This window comes from Elephantulus edwardii, unplaced genomic scaffold (genome assembly GCF_000299155.1).
Source record: "Elephantulus edwardii isolate Elephantulus edwardi_28Jun2011 unplaced genomic scaffold, EleEdw1.0 scaffold00206, whole genome shotgun sequence".
NCBI lineage: Eukaryota > Metazoa > Chordata > Mammalia > Macroscelidea > Macroscelididae > Elephantulus > Elephantulus edwardii.
In genome coordinates this window covers 5,168,386-5,188,026 of record NW_006399956.1, presented here as the reverse complement: position 1 = coordinate 5,188,026, position 19,641 = coordinate 5,168,386, and the positions used below count along the sequence as shown (strand labels likewise).

The 19,641-nt window shown below is 38.9% G+C and overlaps 2 protein-coding genes across 2 annotated transcripts in view; one reads left to right on the top strand and one right to left on the bottom strand.

Annotated features, from left to right (window-relative positions):
- Positions 1-9,430, top strand: part of CASC1 (cancer susceptibility candidate 1) — a 71,863-nt gene extending 62,433 nt beyond the window's left edge. Inside the window, exons 11-14 of the mRNA XM_006897216.1 lie at positions 3,274-3,488; positions 5,373-5,540; positions 7,875-7,988; positions 9,149-9,430. Of these exons, the coding sequence (XP_006897278.1) occupies positions 3,274-3,488; positions 5,373-5,540; positions 7,875-7,988; positions 9,149-9,430 (779 nt within the window). The remainder of the gene's footprint in view (positions 1-3,273; positions 3,489-5,372; positions 5,541-7,874; positions 7,989-9,148) is intronic.
- Positions 9,431-9,912: 482 nt separating this feature from the next.
- The window catches only part of LOC102870330 (myosin-3-like), a 154,129-nt gene continuing 144,400 nt past the window's right edge, over positions 9,913-19,641 (bottom strand). The window contains exons 31-35 of the mRNA XM_006897220.1: positions 19,041-19,103; positions 18,876-18,925; positions 18,112-18,213; positions 12,282-12,389; positions 9,913-10,156 (exon numbers count right to left, since the gene is read on the bottom strand). Of these exons, the coding sequence (XP_006897282.1) occupies positions 9,913-10,156; positions 12,282-12,389; positions 18,112-18,213; positions 18,876-18,925; positions 19,041-19,103 (567 nt within the window). The remainder of the gene's footprint in view (positions 10,157-12,281; positions 12,390-18,111; positions 18,214-18,875; positions 18,926-19,040; positions 19,104-19,641) is intronic.

Genomic DNA, 19,641 nt, shown 5'->3' with positions numbered 1-19,641 from the left:
TTATTGTTCTTAAGTCCTGGACCAAATTCCATCTACCACTGGGTTGTTTTACAGCTCGTAAGTCTGCATGCAAGACAAGGTGAAGAAGGAACTGCTTATGAGGTTTTCTGTCAATTCCAACAACTAAGAAATAGTGAGAAGAATTGGGACCTCAGAAGGCTTTTAGAACCAAATAGTAGGCTCTTGTGTCCAGGAGAAAATGAATATACTTACCAGTAATGTTAATGCTTACCCACAGCTCTTCTGGGAGGATCTAAATCTAAATCATTGAAGCATCCTCCTTTGTTTCCAGCTGGAAGCTGGGGCCTGTCAGTTCTGTCAGCCACAAGGACCTGATGTGGGCCGCCGTTGGCCATGTGTCCTTCAAATCCACACTTAAAGCAAGTGAGTGGGAGCTTCCTCTCTACTCCCTTGCCTATCAGTGGCTCTCGTCTATGACACTGTATACTGAAGTGGCCCAGCTTTCCACAGTGGAAGCAGTTCTGCCCTCCTTTATTACCTTTGGGTGGCACTGTTTAGGAGTAAGACTTCCTTTTCCTGACACAGGCCCTAAACTGGCAGCAATAGCTGCCCCAATAATTTTGTCCATTCTCTGGTCTTTTCTCCTCCCTCTAGATCCCAGTTGTTAAAAGAGGGAAAAATTTAAGCAAATATATAACAAATAATTTTGAACAATATAATCTTTTAAGTTTAAGGCTAGAAATATTAATAATATGATCATTTTCAATCCAGAGATACATGTTCCAATGCAGTTCCTATTTTCCATAAATGGTTTTCGTAAGAATATTGTAAATGCAGATACAGTTCCATTATTCCTCCTCGTAGCTTGATTTCTTTACCATTATTTAATAGTAATGTTCCTAACTACATAATTCATTAAAAAGTATCCACTCTAAGTTAGAATTAGATTTATATTAGTTATCCCACATGATTCATGGAAATATATTAAATTGTATAAAATTTGACTCTGTAACATTCAGGGATAATATGAAGAATTTCCAGTAAGTTTTAACTACATATAAACTTTTTGCCAGGAAATACTACAAGTTTGGAGAATTTATTTATAAGCAATAATTAATTTTAATCTTTACAAGTAATTTTTATTTAGACACAAAAAGAAGGGTTATAAATAGCTTAGATTATACATTATATATACTATATTACGTTTATTAGTAAGAATAAAAATTAGTAGGAGTTAGAAGAGGAAAAACAGCCAATTAAAAATGGACAAGTCATTAATGTTAAGAAAAGAATGATTCATTCATTTTTTTATAACTATAACAGTAAGAAATATGGAGATAAATGAATCATAGTTCCTTATCCTAAGAGTTTCAGATTACAGAAACTGCAGACAGGTGAACATCATCATAGTGTCCATAGTAAGGCTATAATAGATACAAAAATCTACAGAACAGAGTAGTGATTGGGTTGTTCCAGAAGAGTAAAGTAAGACTTCTCATAGGATGGAGCATTGAACATAGCCTTAAAGGTGGAAAGAACACTTGTGTGCAAGTCTTTTACATGAACTTATTTCCCCCCCCCCTCAGGAATGGGTTTACTAGGTTCAATGGTAACTCTGTGTTTAACATTTCATTAAACTACCAACTGTTATTCACAGTAGCTGGATTGTTTTGTTATACATGCTCTGCAGCAAAGCTTGAAGTTTCTTCATCTCTACCAACAGCAGACACCTTTAAAAAAACCCCAACACAACTACTCTTATAGTCATACTAGTGGATGTGAAGTGATATCTGAGTGTGATTTAATCTGTATTCCCTAAATGACACTGTGGGGAGCTCTGTTGGCATACTAGTAAGGAGTTGTATTGCCAACCCAAAGGCACACAGTTGGAATCTACCAACTACTCTTCGGGAGAAAGATGGGCCGTCTCCTCCCATGTGATTTACTGCCTTTGAGAACCTGCTGGAGGTTCAACTCTGAGTTGATTCTGACTCGACAACACTAAACAACAACAGCAGCAATAGCATTCAGGTGACCTAGTGAGAAAGGAACTGTTCTGCCAATCCAAGCGCAGAAAGGTTGAATCTACCAGATGCTCGGAGGGAAGAGGAGGAACAATCTTCTTCCATGTGATGTGCAACATCTGGAAACCTGCTGGAGCATCAGCTAGGGGTTGGTTCCAACTTGACAGCAATGAGTTGGAGAGCTTGAATGACAAATAATGGTAAGCATCTTTTAATGTACTTTCTAGGGAAAAAAACCAAACAACCTCAAACTCATTATTGTCAAATTGGAACCAACTTATACCTGATCCTCCAGGAGGTTTTCAGAAGCTATCAATTGCACAGGAGGATATTGCGCATCTTCCTGCCATGGAGCAGCTGGTGGATTTGAACCACCACAGCAGGATGGCCTTTGGGTTAGCAGTGCAACCCTCATGGAATAGGCCACCACAGCTCAATATACTTACTGGTGCTTGTAGATCTTCTTTGGAGTAATGCTTATTCAAATTTTTTGCTCATTTTTAAATTGGCAGTGCTGGAGTTTTTTTCAAATTACAGAATGGTTAACAGATGCAAAGACTTGCTATTATATGATTGCATTTATAGGAATGTCCAGAAACAGTTATGTTTCTAGAAACACAAAGTATATTAGCAGTTACCTGGGAATAAGAGTAGGAAGTAAAAATGAACTAGGGAGTTCTGGTGGCCTGGTGGCAAGACACTGTGCTGTGATCGCAAAGGCACACAGATTGAATCCATAAGCTGCTCTGTGGGAAAAGGATGGGCAGTCTTCTCCCGAGTTACTGCTTCTGAAAACCCACTGGAGGGAGGGTCAGCTATGAGTCTGACTTGATGTCAAACAACAACAAACCTTATTGGGGGAATAAAGATATTCTAAAATTGAATTGTTGTTCACTTATAAGGGCAAATTTTAAAAGTCTTTATTAAAACAAAAGAAAGGGAGGTCCTATAAAAAATTAGGGGGAAGTACTCCAGGAAGAAAGAATTAATTGCCTATGCAAACGCACTAGTGTATCATGTTGCTGGAGTAAGATAAAAGAAGTGTGATGCATAATTGGCATATGAGAAATGGCAGGTGAGGAAAACAAAGAAGTGACAAACTCCACTTACACACCACCTTGAAGAATTTGGAATTGATCCTATAGGCAAAGGGAAGTGCTCAGCAAAGTCAGCTTTGTGTTGAGATTCTATTCTAAATGTAAAAGTTCAATGTACTTATTTGAATGCTTTTAATCATATTCTTTTCCTAAGAAAAATGGAACTAATGTCACTTTCTTCCCTTATTAAGATAAACACTGGAAGACAGATGGCATCAGCTGTGTGCGTTATAACTCAGAAGATAGACTTATAACATTCAATCTGGAGATATTTGGCCCTGTTACCTTGATCCAGGATACTCATATCAACATGCCATATCAGTCGTGGGAATTAAGACCACTTGATGTGAATGAAGTGCTTTTTACTGTGCTTACAGTATTTACTGAGATTCAAATTCAAATTAAGGTGAATTAGGGTTATATCAAAGTCAGAGCAAAGAAGAAAATCTCTTTGATAGTGATGAGAGTGTATTAAAGCCATTAATCACTGCTGATTTATATCTTGAAATAATAGGTGTTTTATAAATACATATGAAGTGTACATTAACTAGTTTGTAAATGAAATATAAATTGAATAATTACACTGACAATGACATGTAAGGTTCTAGCTTGATATATTAATGAAGCTACAAGCCTGATTGCAACATGAATTTCAGTTTGTGATCCACGCTAAATAGTTTCCTTGATTTTTATCACCTAGTTTTAAAAAATTCTCTTTGAAAAAAAAAAAATTCTCTTTGAGTCTGGCCTCTCTCTTAATGATCCGCTATTGCTCGTCCATCGTGAATCATACAGCCTGAAATTTATAAAGCTAGAAAATAGGTTAGTGTTTGCTTGGGATTCACAATAGGGATTAGTTGTAATGAATGTTACTGGGATGGTGAAAATATCTAAAACTAATTTATTGTGATGGTTGTAGCACTCGGCAAAGTCATTGAAGTGTTCTCTTGAAATGATTGGAATTTTTATTATATGCCTCAGTAAAATTGTTTAAAAAATTAAAGCTTAAAATACCAAATTTTGCTTTTAATACCAGATCATAGGTGAGAACTGACCACTTTCAAATTTATACTTTACCAAACTTTAAATTGTATAATTTTGCATCATTATGCTGATTTCTTGGGAGCTCTGCTGGTGGCCTTGTGGTAAGATGCTGTGCTATGATCCCAGTGGTGCACAATTCAAATCCACCAGCTTCTCTACAGGAACGGGTTGGGGAATCTCCTCCGGTGCAATTTACTGCCTCTGAAAGCCGGCTGGAGGGTCAACTGTGGGTCAGTCCTAACTCAGTGGCACACAACAGCATGCTAATACCTTGGATGGATAAACAATAAAGTTTAACCTTTAGAAGTTCTAATTAGTGTTGCTCTTAAACTATTTCAATTCATTAGCAATATATTGAATATTCTTTTTTAATTTTATTTTTATTATTTTGTGTTTGTGTGTACCGCCAAATTGGATCTAACTGGTACAGGAGGAGATTGTTCCTCCTTCTCCAGCAGAGCATCTGGTGGATTTGAACTTCTCACCTCTGGGATTGCAGTACAGCTTCTTGCTACTAGGGCACCACAGCTCACCTGAATATTCTTAGGTTATAAATTACCAAACTGGAGACCTTACAAGTCATTGGGTTTCATTCACATGGGAGGAGATGGTCCATCTTTCTCCCACATAGCAGTTGATGGATTCTGACCACCTGCTTTAGCGTTGGTAACTCAACTCTTTGTCTACTGGGGCGTGAGAACTCCCTGACCAAAAAGATTAGGGAAGCTGTTTAAAGAACTGTTAATAAGGTCAATGGTTCTAATCCAACAGCTGCTCCACTGGAGAAAGATATGTCAGCTTTCATCTGTAAAGATTACAGCTTGGAAACCCCTTGGAGGCAATTTTACTCTTATTCTGTAGGCTTGCTATGAGTCATAATGGCTTTGACTTGCTATGAGTCATAATGATTTTGACTTTGGTGTATTTTTGGGAGTTGGGGGAGGTTAGCCTTCTAATTAAAAAAAAATCAATGGTGTGAAAAAAATGAGAAGAAAGGATAACAGTCTTTGTAAGCTTCTTTGAGAGTTCTACTTTGTCTTAGGGGTTAGAAGTTAGAATGGATTTGATGGTACTGTTTAGTGAAACACAGAAATTTTTTTAGAGCAAAACTTCCACATCTATCCTGCATGTTTCTAATATAGGGTGAAACAGAATAAAAATAATGTACAAATAAAAAGATTGGAATTGGGATGAGACTAAAGTACTGCTTTCTTATATAAACACTTTTTTTCCTTGTTGATACTAGGAAAACCTCTGCATGTTAGCTTCAGTCAAACTAAACAGCAATGACTATTCCTGTACTTTAAAAGACAAATGGATGAACCCTATTCCTTTCATTACTGCATTGAAAGAAGTTGGATTGAATATCTTCCCTACTGAGTACTCTCATTTTTATGTTGCTGTAAACAATAAGGCAAGAATGAATCTTTGAAAATTTACTACAGTTTTCATTTAGAGTGTTAAGTATTGACATTTAAAGAAATCTTAAAGTGTATACACTGAGTTTTATGTACTTACTCACGTAAGATTATAGGAAGAGAATGAAGGACTAAGAGACAAGACGAGAAACTGTACCCAAAATCTTTTCAAGTTTAATAATCTGCTTTATGTAAGTCCAAAGTATCATCTTGATAATTAGAAATTAAATATATCCATCACTAGTGTAGAGATAGTCCTGAGTAATTTCTCAATTTGTTGATTTTTCTTCCATGATTGAAAGGTTTTTTTGTTTTTGTTTTTTTTTTTTCTTTTTTTTTTTTTCACTTTATTATTTTTGTGTGCATGTGCCGTCAAATCAGATCTGACTGTACAGGAGGAGATTGCCCCTCCTTCCCCAGCAGAGCATCTGGTGGATTCGAACTGTGCACCTCTGGGATTGTAGTTGCACCTTCTTGCCACTAGGCCACCAGAGCTCCCCTGATTGAAAGGGTTTTTTTTTTTTAAAGATGAAATCATTTCTCATCTTCTCACACATGGCAGATCAGGAAAAATACATAAAAGGACCAATGGCAGATGAAAATTCATTGCCTCCTTAGCTACAGATTGCTTCATGCTACTGATAAAACTTTCTTTAAATGAGATCTTTTCATATTACACTGTGAGCTGCCCGAGGACAGGAGTTGCTTCTGAGTTTTTACTCTGCCAGGACCAAGAAGTAGTTTCTAATCAAGAAAGGTGTGTTGTGTAGACAACAGTTCTATATTCAAGAAACTCTTTCATTGTTTCTTAAATAAGTTTGCTAAGGAAAAGAAAAAAAGACTAAATCTATCTATCTGCCTATTGAAGTGTATAACAAGTTAACTTTTGAGCTTATTAATTCATTTTAAATTAACATGTTTATTAAAATACTAGAAAATGTGTAGGTAGATAGTCACGATAGTCACATGTCATTTGAAAATTATTATATAGATAGACTTTGCATTTGTATCTGTAGGACTCAGTTTGCCTTTTACTCTATAAATGCTTCTATTTAAGAAATAATCTTTGACCCAGAGGAGGAGGCCATAAATGAGGCCTTACTCCTCACTAGCATGCTGCCTTCCCTACACATTTCCTTCCAGAGAGGCCCATCCCTTGGGTATATAACTTTCTAATAAATTTATCTTTACTATTTTGATTGCAAAAAGAGGGAAATAGTCTTTGAATGCCTATAGATGCTAGGCACTATTTTAGATTCTTAGGGAGCTCTGGTGGCCTAGTGGCAAGGAGCTGCACTGCAATCCCAAAGGCATGCAGTTTGAATTTACCAGCTTTTCTGCAGGAGGAAGATGGGTAGTCTCCTCCCGTGCTATTAACTGCCTCTGAAAACCCAGTGGAGGCTCAGGCTCCACAGTATACAACAACATTTTAGATGCGTAGGATCCATCAGTGAATCAAAGAAAGATCCTTGTCCTTGAGGAGCTTACATTCTGAAAGTTTACATTTCTTTTTTTAATTGAGATTTTAATGAAAGTTTATCGAGAACTTGGATTTCCATTCATTCATTGTTGCACATTTTCCTCTAAGATATAAATAAGCACATATATATAAATCACATAGTCTGCTAGAAGATGTAAGTGCTAAAGGAAAATAAAAGATAAATCAGGAATAGTGACACTGGAATTCATCACAATATTACATGAACTGTGAGGCCTCAATGAAAAGAAAAGATTTGAGTAAAACTTGAGGGCGGGGCCTTTTAGCCAAGTGGCTGACTGCAGGAGCAGGTGCAGGCAGAGGCGCCAGCTACAGCAGAACTGTGAGAAAGTGGTCTTGTGGGTTTCAGAATTGAACAGCAAGAAGCTAGAGCACCCAAAGCTGAGGGAGCAAAGGGAGAAGGGAGGAAAAGGAGAGGGAGATGCGGTTAATGTGATGGGTGGATCTGTGACATGTGTGAGGGGGTGGTGGGCAGAGAGGACCTGGATCACTGTTGTTTCTATGCTGAAAGGGAAACTTCTTGGGAGACTTTGAGAGAAGAGACATGCAAGTCATCTTTCAAATGGTTCCTTCTCTGGTGACCTAGTGACAAGAAGCTGCACTGCTATCCTGAAGGCATGTGGTTCAAGTCCACCAGCTGCTCCATGGGAGAGGGAAGGGCAATTTCCTCCCATGTGATTAAACTGCCTCTGAAAACCTGCAGGAGGGTCAGCTATGGGTTGGTTCTCACTCGATGGTATATAGTAACAGAATAGACCGTAGAAGTGCAAAGATGAAAGGGGTACTTGTTAGGAAGTTCATTCATCAATTCTACTTGTTTTTATACTGACAGATGCCTTTGGTCGAATTGAAATCGTATCGGCAAATAGCCCTGTTGAGTTCTGCTTTTGCATTTAGTTGGAGCAAATGGAATTCCTCATGTGGTCCCAGCAAAGTTATTTTTCAGGTACAGTATGCAAGATCCTACAAACTACTTTGTCTTCCAGACAAAATGGCATTCAAAAGCTAAATTAATGTAAGCTATGACTTTCCCCATTAAAAATATGATGTTCAAAATACATTCTCAAAAATTCACATATTTTTAGTCAAACATTCCTGAAGGAAATATCCCTTGCCTTATGAATGAATGGAAACTTTTAATGTGAATTCAAACAAATGAAACTCAGTGCTGGAGTGGACTCTTACTCATAGCTAACCCTCCAACATATTTTCAGAAGTTGTAAATTGCAAGGGATGAAATTGCCTTTCTTCTGTGGAGCTTCTGACGGATTTGAACGAGTTGCATTTAAGTTACCACCACAGCTCCCTGCAGTCTTCACCACCGGAACTCCCTTTAGTCTGAATACAGTTTTAATGTACGAACTCTCACCTGAAATACAACCTGCCAAATTCTTAGAGCTGACATAATACGTTTTACCACAAAAGAGCTGCCATATTGTTCATTTTGCTTGGTTTTGTTTCCCAATCTAGAATATAAGTACTTTGAAACTCAAAGTTGGTTGTAGTAGTTATTGTTTATTCATGAATATTTTGGGGAGGCTCTTTTCTGTTTTGTTGTACTCTTTTACCCCAGCACAAAGAACAATACTAGGTGAACACATGATAGGTGCTTGATTTGTTGAATGAATGTGTACATATGGTTCACGTTGCCATGTTTTTGTGTACCATCACGTTGGAACAAACTCATAATTGACTCTCCAGCGAATTTTCAGAAGCAGTAAATCACACATGCAGAGATTTCCCATCCTTCTCCTGGAGAGCCGCTGGTAGATTTGAGCTGTGTGCCTTTGAGATTGCAGCACAGCTTTTTTATCATAGGCCACCAGAGCTCCCAAGCCCTACCATATTTTTTTAATTGTAACACACACACACCCCCAAAAGAAAAACAAGCCACCAAACGTAATAGGATATTGTTTCTCTAGTTACGATGGTTTTATAGCATGATGAACACCATTAATATCACTAACTCAGGAAAAAGGTTGCACTGGGAATCAGTAGTTATATATATATATTTACCATAATTATTTTTTTCAAATGATGAGAACTGAGTTAATCCTTCAGATGATACTCTAATTACTAATGGTTTTAATTTTTTTTCCCCTTCAGGTGAAGGAGTACCACCCTAACCAAGAATCTGACATTGATCATAGCAGTGGGTTCCTTTTAATGTTTAGTGGTGACAGAGTACAAAGACTGAAGATCAGTGAGTACAGCGAGACCTTCTCTGAAGCGCTTGAGGACAAAACTGAGTTTCATTCGACTCTGTATCACATGGTGAAGGATTTTGCTTCTGAAGGAGTGCTAGATAAAATTAGAAGTACCAACTGCCAGTTTATCAATTCTGTGTGCCAAATGCTGCTCTCAACCAGATTGCTCAGTTATTCTTAATCCGCAGAGGTAAATGGTAGGGATCAAGCAACTTGAAAAAACAGTAGGCATTTCACTAATAAAATGTAACCAGTGAGTGTATTTCATATAGCCATGAAAAGGATCTAACAAGCATTTTACACTCAATTTTTAAGCATTCTGTTTTAATTCTCTGTTAATTATAGTTGGCCTATTGAGAATTTCAACGCTCACGGTATGAAGATTTCAATTCTTTATTTCAATAAGTTTTAACAAATAAAACCATGTATAATATTCCTTCCTTGACAAAAAGAGAGAAGCTCATTAAAATGATCATAGGACAGGTTTCCTCTCTGTATTTTGGTTGAAGTAACTGCAGAAAGAAGGGAATGTAAAATAGCTTACAGTTGAGCCTAGAACCTATGGTTCCATGCTGGTTTCTCTCAGCTAAAAAAATTATTCATTACAGAGTTCAGATACTGAAATTTTAAAGATGAAAGTGTACAAATGGAGATGTGCTTCAGTCAAACCGGTGGTGGCCCATTGTGCTGGAGTCTGGTGAAAGGCCACAGGGCATATTCTAGTGACGTCCAGGAGTCCCCATTCTGTGCAGGAGCTGCATCGACAGGCTTTTGGAAGAATAAGCCTGTGAGGAAACTCATCAAAGCTGCAAACAGTACAATGAATGCAACAGAAGCCCAGAGTGCCTTATTAGCATTTCTAAAGGAAGTCTTCAGATTTGCTGCCCAGGATGTTACTGTGTCATAACTGCAAGGCAAATACAAACACAGGATTTAGTGATACCAATCATTTGTTACTAAACACTCCTTTTGCTAACAATAAAATCTAGTCATTGGTATAGCCAAACTACCACCAGCACTGGCTTAATACAGTGTATTTATGATCTTGATGTTGATCATAATCTGCCCCCGCCTCAATAATTATTAGAATTAAAGAAATAATATGATAATGAGAATCTAATAATAATGTGATTTAGCTATTATTTCACTCTAAGTATGTGAAACTGTTTCTTTCAGCCAAGCAACTTACACCCTTAAACTGCAACTAGAAATATTTATTAGGCAGACGGTAGTCATAGTTCAGATCCACCAGTGACTCAAAGGGAAAAGAGGTTGGACTATTTTCTCCCCTGCAGTTTATAGCCTCTGAAGTCCACTGAAGGGTCAGCTCTGATGAGTTGCCTCCGGGGAGAGAAAGAGCAGCAGACTGTGAAGTAGGCATCTGTGTGCGCCTAAGTATGCCACTGATTTCTCTCTATAACCTGTACCTTGCTGTACTGAAATTGAAACTATAATTAGAAACAGCTACAAAAAGCTGATTACAATAAAATTTAGGTCTTTGAAACCAGCTGATGCAGTGCCAGATTAAGTACTTTATTTAATCATGACCACACAATAACATAGTTCTGTTAACAAGCCTTCTTTATAAATAAATAAACTGGAGCTTAGTAATAGGTGAACTTGCTTGCATCATCCATAACTGTCTTTAAAACGAAAAATCTTTTGTGATCAAGGTGATTCTGGCTCCTGACCATCTTTGCATTTCAGAGTGGCAGAGTGCCATAGGGTTTCATGGCTATGCCCTTTCTTCCAAGGCACCTCTGGTTTGGTTTGAACTGCAGAATTCTTGGTCATTAGTCAAGCTCTTAACTGCCTGTAACTCATTGATTCCTCTTACCTAGACATTGTTGGTAGATACTGCTCTGTTGAGTCAGCTCATAGGAGTCCTATAAAAGTACACCTGCCCCCTGAGGTTTCCTACATTAATTTTTAGCCCTGGTGGCATAATTTGGAATGTGTTGGGTTGCTAACTGAAAGGAGGGTGGTTCCAATCCACCAGTGACTCTGTAGAAAAAAGATGAGGCCATCCCCTCCCCGAGGAAGCTCAATGGAGGGTCTCCACAAGTCTGAATCAAACCAACAGCAGTGGGTTTGGCTCAGTTTTCTGGTGTGTGTTGTTTTGCTTTTTAATCTTTATCTAAGCAGATTGCTAGGATTTTTTCTTTCATAAATCAACTGGTGGATTCAAGCCACCAACCCCTTAATTAGCTGCTGAGAGTAAAATCATTGCCCAACCAGGGCACTTCTCTAGCTAGTTAACCAGTGCCACTGAGGAGTAGACTAACACATCTTCCTCCCATGAAGTAGCCAGTAGCTTCCAACTACTTACCCCTTGGTTGGCATCCAAGTGCTTACCTACCAAGCCACCAGACCTCCTTCATGGCTAGTTACCTACTTGCTTGCATCATCCATATGCTGCCAAGTAGGTTCCAGTGCATCACTACCATAGTGGAAGAAGTAGAACTATCCCATAGGATTTTCCAAGGCTGTAAATCTTTATGAAAGTAGAATGTCATACCACTCTTTTCAAACCCTTAACTTTTGGCAAGTAGCTCCAAAGTTTAACTGCTAGGTCACCTTGACTCTGTCATAACTAGTTGTTGTTATGTGCCTTTGAGTTGAAATCAACTCATTGCTGACCACCCAGGAGATTTTCAGAGGAAGTAAATCACATGCTTCTGTGTCTAGAAGGAAAAGAGACTGCTCATTTTTTTCTGCTGCAGAGCTGTTGGTGGATTCAAACTGTATACCTCTGGATTGACAGTGAAACTCTTTATCACTAAGCTAGCTAGAGGGTTGGAATTTGAGCTAGGCCATGTGGCATCAAAATCAAGTTCCTAATGTTGTAAACTCCACTCTTCCTATAGTATGAATGCAGGAAGAATTACTGTAGACCACAAAGGTTGCTGTTCCTATTAAAGTTAACAATTTGATAAGTCTTTTAAATAGAGCAAAATTTTGATTACAGTAATGCTGTTGACTCCCTTCTCTCATTTTAACAAAAGAAATCATTTAGCAAATGGACAACTTACACTGAAGAAACATCCCATTTTGAAGGAGGATTTCTCTTTTCAGAAAGACTTGGCTTTCTTGTCCTTTCCACTATTTCTTCTTCAGGTGGTTCAGAGTCCTCTTTAGTTCTGAAAATAAAACAGTTTTAAATACTTGGAACTAAGCTGGAGAATATATAGCTCAGAAGACTCATAAATACATGTTTCACTCCAGTAAAATAGGATAGTTCCTATTTCTAAAAGCTAAATTTATTTTTTAGCCATTTATACGAATTTTACTTGAAAACACATATAACTGAAAAATATTTTTTGCAGAAAGTTGGAATACTTGTCAAAGAATAAATAAAACCTGTAAAAACAAACAAAACCCCTGTAAAAACATTGATGAAACATACAAAGAAAATGAAAAACTTGTCTATCACATGAATTAATTTTAGGATCTCTTTCTCTGCACATAGATGTAGTTAGCCAAATATAAAAAAAATATATTTGGATGCCATATTTCCTCTTTTTGCTGTTAGGGACCTCTCTAAAGTACTCAAGAGTAACGGTGTCTCTTTGGAGATGAAGGTGCGCCTGATACAGGCCATGGTCTTTGCAATCACTTGTTATGCATCAGAGAGCTGGACAATGTCTAGGGAGGATAGAAGGAGAATTGACGCCTTTGAGCTGTGGTGCTGGAGAAGAGTATTGAATGTACCATGGACTGCTAGGAAAACAAACAGATTCATCCTAGAGAGGGTTAAACCAGGCTACTCCTTGGAGGCAAAGATTCTGGGGCTTCGTCTGACATACTTTGGACATGTTGCAAGGAGAGACAGGTCTTTGGAGAGGGACATCATGCTTGGTAGGGTGGAGGGACAGCGCAGGAAGGAGGGAAAGACCCTCTATGAGGTGGATTGATTCAGTGACTGGCATAATCAGGATGGGTGTGTCAGAGGCAATGCGATTGGCAGAGGACAGAGCAGGGTTTAGGGCTGTTGTACATAGGGTCGCTATGAGTCGCAAGCGACTCGACAGCACATAACAACAACAACAACAACTCGCTTTCTTTGTTATACAAAATCTACTATGTGGTGGCCACAGCTGGAGCCTGGGTCCTCTGCATGGAGCCTCTGATGTGAGTCTTTACAAGATGGTCAGTGGATTCCTGGTAGGGAGACTTGGTGAACACAGTCTCTTCCCAGAGATCTGGAGTCAAATAGCTGTAGGTCTTGGAGATGGCATCAAAGGTCGCCTTGGCGAAGTTGACCAGGGTGGCTGTGCAGTCCCTGGCTGAGGTGTAGCAGTCGTCAATTCCAGCCATCAGCAGCAGCTTCTTGGGTTTAGGGGCCAAGACGATTCCAGTGCCTCGAGTGCAGGATCAGATGCACCAACACAGAGCCACAGCGCCCAGTCACCTTTCAGGGAATGGTGTGAGGCTTGCCAGTCTTGTTCCCCCAGTAGCCATGCTGCACAGGGACAATGGAGAGCTTGACCAGGATAATGGCCCCACAGATGGCAATAGCCACCTCCTTGGAGCACTTGACACCCACGCCAACATGGGCATTATAGTCTCCAATGGCGACAAAGGCCTTGAACCTGGTCCACTGGCCAGCACGTGTCTGCTTCTGCACAGGTACGATTTTCAAGACCTCATCCTTGAGGGACAATCCCAGGAAAAAGCCAATGATCTCAGTCTCCTTGATGGGTAGTGAGAAGAGATAAATCTCCTCCAAGGATTTGATCTTTATATGTTTGACCAGACAGCCCAGCTTGGGGATGGGGAGCCACTCCTTGTTCTCCCTTGGCCTCCTCAAGCCCCACAGCCCCTGCCACTGCCCTGTCCATGGCTATGGTCCCAACCCCACAGGCTGCTACCAAAGCCTCCACAGACAACTGCTGTGGGCTCCCAGCCCAGGGTCCGTAGGGCTTCCCGCTACACCAGCATCATCTGCCATTTGGTGTTCAATTTGATCTATATGCTTGGCTCCACAGTCAACACTTGGCACCAGTAGCCAGTTAATTGAAAGATGTATTGTGATGGGAAAGTCTGCTGTTAGGTAGAGTCTGCTGTTAGGGGCATCTCCAAAGTACTGAAAAGCAATGGTGTCTGCTGGAGACTAAGGTGCGTCTGATACAGGCCTTGGTCTTTGCAATCACTTGTTATACGTCAGAGAGTTGGACAATGACTAGGGAAGATAGAAGGAGATTTGATGCCTTTGAGCTGTGGTGCTGGAGAAGAGTATTGAGTGTACCATGGACTGCCAAGAAAACAAACAGATTCATCCTGGAAAGGGTTAAACGTGGCTGCTCCTTGGAGGCAAGGATTCTGAGGCTTTGTCTGACATACTTTGGACATGTTGTAAGGAGGGACATGTTCTTGGAGAGGGACATCATGCTTTGGAGGGTAGAGGGGAAGGCCTTCTATGCAGTGGATTAATTCAGTGACTGGGGTAACCTGGATGGGTGTGTCGGAGATAGTGCGATTGGCACAGGACAGAGCAGAGTTTAGGGCTGTTGTACATTAGGTCACAGAACAACAACAACAAAATTCTGAATAGTATTATCTACAGAGAATTCTTGCCATGTGAGCAAAGATAAGTTGATTAATTTACATTGTTCCAGATTAAATAGTATACCCCCAAAATGTGCTGTAAGTCCACACTTATATCCTTGGTACAGTTCTATTTGGACATAGGGATTGTCTTTTGGTTTTAATTAATGAGGCCCTATCAGTGTAGAGAATGTCTCAAACCTGTCACCCTTGAGGTGTAAAAAGAACACACGAGGCACAGAGAAGCAGCAGAGAATAGGGTTGATAGTTGTTAAACCACACAAAGATTATTAAGGAACCAAGGCCCAAGGCTGAGGAGACACAAAGGACTTTCCATGTAGCCAACAAAGAGAGCTGACACCCTAACCTGGGACTTCTGGCCTCCTAAACTGTAAGGAAATAATTTATCTAGTAAAGCCTTGTATTTATGCTATTTCTCTTCTCATAGCACTAGATAGTACAATCACTAATGAGTTCCTGATTGGATTTGAATTTTGAAAGTCCAAGTTTACAATGGCCTCAACAAATGCCAAAAGGAAATGTGTTGAAAAACAATGTTTTTCAGTCATATGTATCTCTAATAAATACATGTCATAGATTTAGGCTTGTATGTAAAGAAAACAAGACCTAAACTCAAGATCTGCTGCATTTTTATAGGTTCTCAAGGCCAGTTTTGTTTTGTTGGGTTTTTTTCACACAAAGACCTTTCAGTAGAAAATGTACTATACTTGTGAAAACAAAAAATAGAACATAACCCATGGGACATATTCAAAGTCACTCTAACTCTGCAAAGAGTTTATTATGTATAAGTGTTAGGGATTGAATTGTATCTCACAAAAATATGTATTGCATATCTGAACTTTTAAAAAATTTTATGTTATTATTTGTGTGTGTGTGTGTGCGTACCATCAAATCGGATCTGACTACTACAGGAGGAGGTTGTCTCTCCTTTTCCAGCAGAGCATCTGGTGGATTCGAACCGTGCACCTCCAGGATCGGCATATCTGAAATGTTATGCCTGTGATTATAATTCTATTTGTCTTTGTTATGTTTAGGAAGTAGGGTTAGTATCTCTCTCTCTCATTGTCATTTAATTGAATTGACTCATGCTTGTAAGGGGAAAGTCTGCTTTCAGGGACCTCTCCAGAGTGCTGAAGAGCTACGATGTCGATCTAGGGTACTAAGGTCTGCCTGATCCAGGCCATGGCCTTTGGCAGTTAGTTGTTATGCATCAGAGAGCTGAACGATGACTAAGAATGACAGAATAATCAAGCCCTTTGAGTTGTGGTGCTGGAGAAGAGTGCTGAATATACCATGAACTGCCAAGAGAACAAACAGACCTGTCCCGGAGAGAGTGAAACCAAGTTACTCCTTGGAGGCAAGGATTTTAAAACTCTATCTCACATACTTTGGACATGTTGCCAGGAAAGATCAGTCCTTGGAAAAAGAACATCATGCTTGGAAGGATAAAGGGACAGAGCAAGAGAGAAAGACCCTGATGAAATGTTGAGATAAATTGACACAGTAAGTGGGGTAATGGAGGCAGGTGTGTTGGAGACTGTGAGATTGCCTCAGGATAGGGTAAGGTTCAGAGCCATTGTTTATAGGGTCATTATGAGTCATTGACACCTTGATGGCACATAACAACAACATATAAATGGAATATTTTAAATAAATCTCAAGAGACATTAAAGATCATCTAAGCAAGCTAGGAAGTTGAGCAGGGAAAGAGCTGTCCAAGCCACGTGGCAATTGCTCAGGGACAGATTTTTCAGAAGAGACCTTCTAGAGCCTTCAGGGAAAAAGGAAAAAAATCTTCCTCAGAGTCACAATCCTGAATTCAGACTTCTAGTCTCTCAAATGGTGAGAAAATAAATTTCTGTTTGTTAAAGACACTTACTACATGTGGTGTTTCTGTCGAAGCAGCACTAGGTAACCAAGACAAGTAGATATTCACAGAATTACTCAAAAAGGGACTCATTGACAGTACATAAGGTGTCTGATAATCGTATCTAAAGATTAAGTACCTATTACATAATAGATACAAAATGAACATGTGTAAGAAGAATTATACAATCCTTTCATTAAAATCTCTTTAACTGTACAGATGAGGAAATTGGTACCCACAAAGTTAAGTAATTTGCCCAAGTTTACCCAGTGACTCAGAGCAGCATTGCCCCATGTCCTTCCTTCTTGACGTTTTCCTTTAATTTTATACATAAAATTTTATATTTCTCTTACTCTCGATGCACATAAATGAAAGAATATGTACACAATACATATGTTGTTGTGTTGTTAAGTGCCATCGAGTCGTAGGTGACTCATAGCGACCCTATGAACAAAAGACCCGGACACTCGTATAACTTTCATCCTTTCTCCAGGTTCATAGGATTTCCAGAGGCAAACTGTTTCAGATGTGGATGCCACCCCTACTTCCAAGCTTGTTTTAATCAGGGAGCTCCACCAAACACTGTCCACCATGGGTAATCATTCTCGCATTTGACACATCAGTGTCACAGTGCTCAGCTTCACAGCAACCATGAGTTAACTCTGTACAGCAAGTGGACAGACCAGGGCTATACAATCTAGAGGAATGTTTCACCAAAAACAATTAAAGACAGGCCTGAAGGCTGCGGATTAGAGTCCCCCACCTTTGGTTTTGTAGCATCACTTTCTGCTCACTAGGCTACCTGAACTCTCTCTATGCTGGTATATGTTACAAATTGTGTGTGTGTGTGTGTGTTGTGTGTGTGTGTGTAAATATGTATATATGTATGTGTGTGTGTGTATACACACATACACACACACACACACACAGAGGAAGCTCTGATGGTCTAGAGTTAAGAAGCTGCACTGCAAGTTTTAATCCACTAATTGTTCCACAGGAGAAGAATGGGTGGTCTCCCATGCAAGTAACTGCCTCTGAAAACCCGTTGGAGGGTCAGCTATGGGTTAGTTCTCATTCAATGGCACACAACAATACAACATTTATACATAGGTTGCTTTAAAAAAATGTTCTAAATTAGTAAAATGTTTATTGACCTTCTCCTCATGAGAGACATCTCTTGAGAGAAAAAATTCTCTCTGCAAGTCTGGCAAATTCTGCAGTTTTTCTAATTCAGGCTCTCTAGTCTTACTGTTTGGAGTACAAGTGTGACTGTATCCACAATAATGGATTTTTAGTTTATAAAAGCTCTGTTACAATGGATTATCTTTTTTATGATGGGGCATTAATATCATGTATGAATAAACTTGGCTGTTGATATTTAAGATCCTAATCATGCCAGGTTAATAATCTTACCATGCTTCACTTACTTTAATTCCCTTTTTTCTTCTTCAGCATCTGCCCAAGAGTAGGTGCTGATGAATCTATGTAATGACGGACGGTGTTCACTCTGCTTTGATCCCAAGATACGCCTAAAGAAAGGTGATTATATGCATTTACCAAATAAAGTATATCTTTAACCATTATGAATTTATTTTCTATTACTTGAATTAACACGAAATTGTCATGCTTAAATCCTTGATACATTTGTGCAACTTGTAGTTCATGATAAATATGTTTTGTGACATTATATAAAAGTTATTTTGCTTATATTCACATCAAATGTTACTCTGTCACTTATTAATTTTCCTGATTTAAAAATATTTTCTCTTTTGGTTCACATACAAAATTCATATACATTGTTTCATACTTTTCCTTCATTCACATTGTGTTTCATACAGTCATTCCTATGATGTTATGTCTAGTCTCCTGCAACCCAATAGTGACCCTACGTACAGCAGCTCTGAAGCCAGCCCTGACCTGAGCCAGTCTCACCAATTTGGAGACACCAACCCCCATTGCCCCAGTTACTCTATCAATCTATCTCATCTGGGGTCTGTCTTTCCTGTGCTGTCCCTCCACGCTTCTGAGCATTGAATTATGCCCACCATTATTCCCGTTTTTCAGGTCCCTGTCAGATCATTCCCATTTTCTTTACCCCCTTTGTGTTTCACTTATTTAAAATGTTTATCTATGCTATCTCGTTTATAAAATATTAAGGTTCTGAGAAAGCTATCATTAACATTGCACTTACCAACTGCTTGACCTCCTACTGAGTCGGTCATTATTTTCCATCCCAGCCACCTTTATAAGTATAAATATTAAAAAATAATTGATGAAATATTAGTGAGATAATTTCATATTTGTAGCATATGAAAAACAAATTTTTTTTACTAAAAATGCTTATGAACTTGCTTACCACTCCAGCATTTCCAATATTTCTGGGCAAAGAGGCAATGGTCACTCTTCGAAGAGAAGAGGGCTACACGGAGGAGGAATATGCACGTTTAGAAAACTCTCTGTTTTACTCTTGTGTGCAACACTAGTGAACACACTGGACATATACATGTATGCACTTGCCTACTGCTGAATTAAATAATTAGGACCATGTTAAAGGTGTTTGCCTTAACATGTCAAATTGTCCTCTGGAATAGTCTGCTTTCCCCAATATTATGTTAACCGTAATTTTGGCCTTATCAAACCTGAAATATATAGCATTGTTTTGGATTTATTTGACTTAGTAACACTGAACATTTTTTTTTTTTCTATTTTGAATAGTCACCTGTATTTCTGTTCTCAGAACCATCTGTTCATGACAGTTATTTACATACTAATAACGTTTATGAGATTTCTGGAAGAAATATTTTTTTAAATGGCTAATACAGTCAAATGTTCAAATGCTGTCTGTCAGATACTCCTCTAAATCTGAACACTCAGATTAAGACAGACTAGGAAGAAGGATTGGCCACCCACTTCTGAAATAGCAGGCCTCTGAAAACCCTATGCACAACAGAACACAC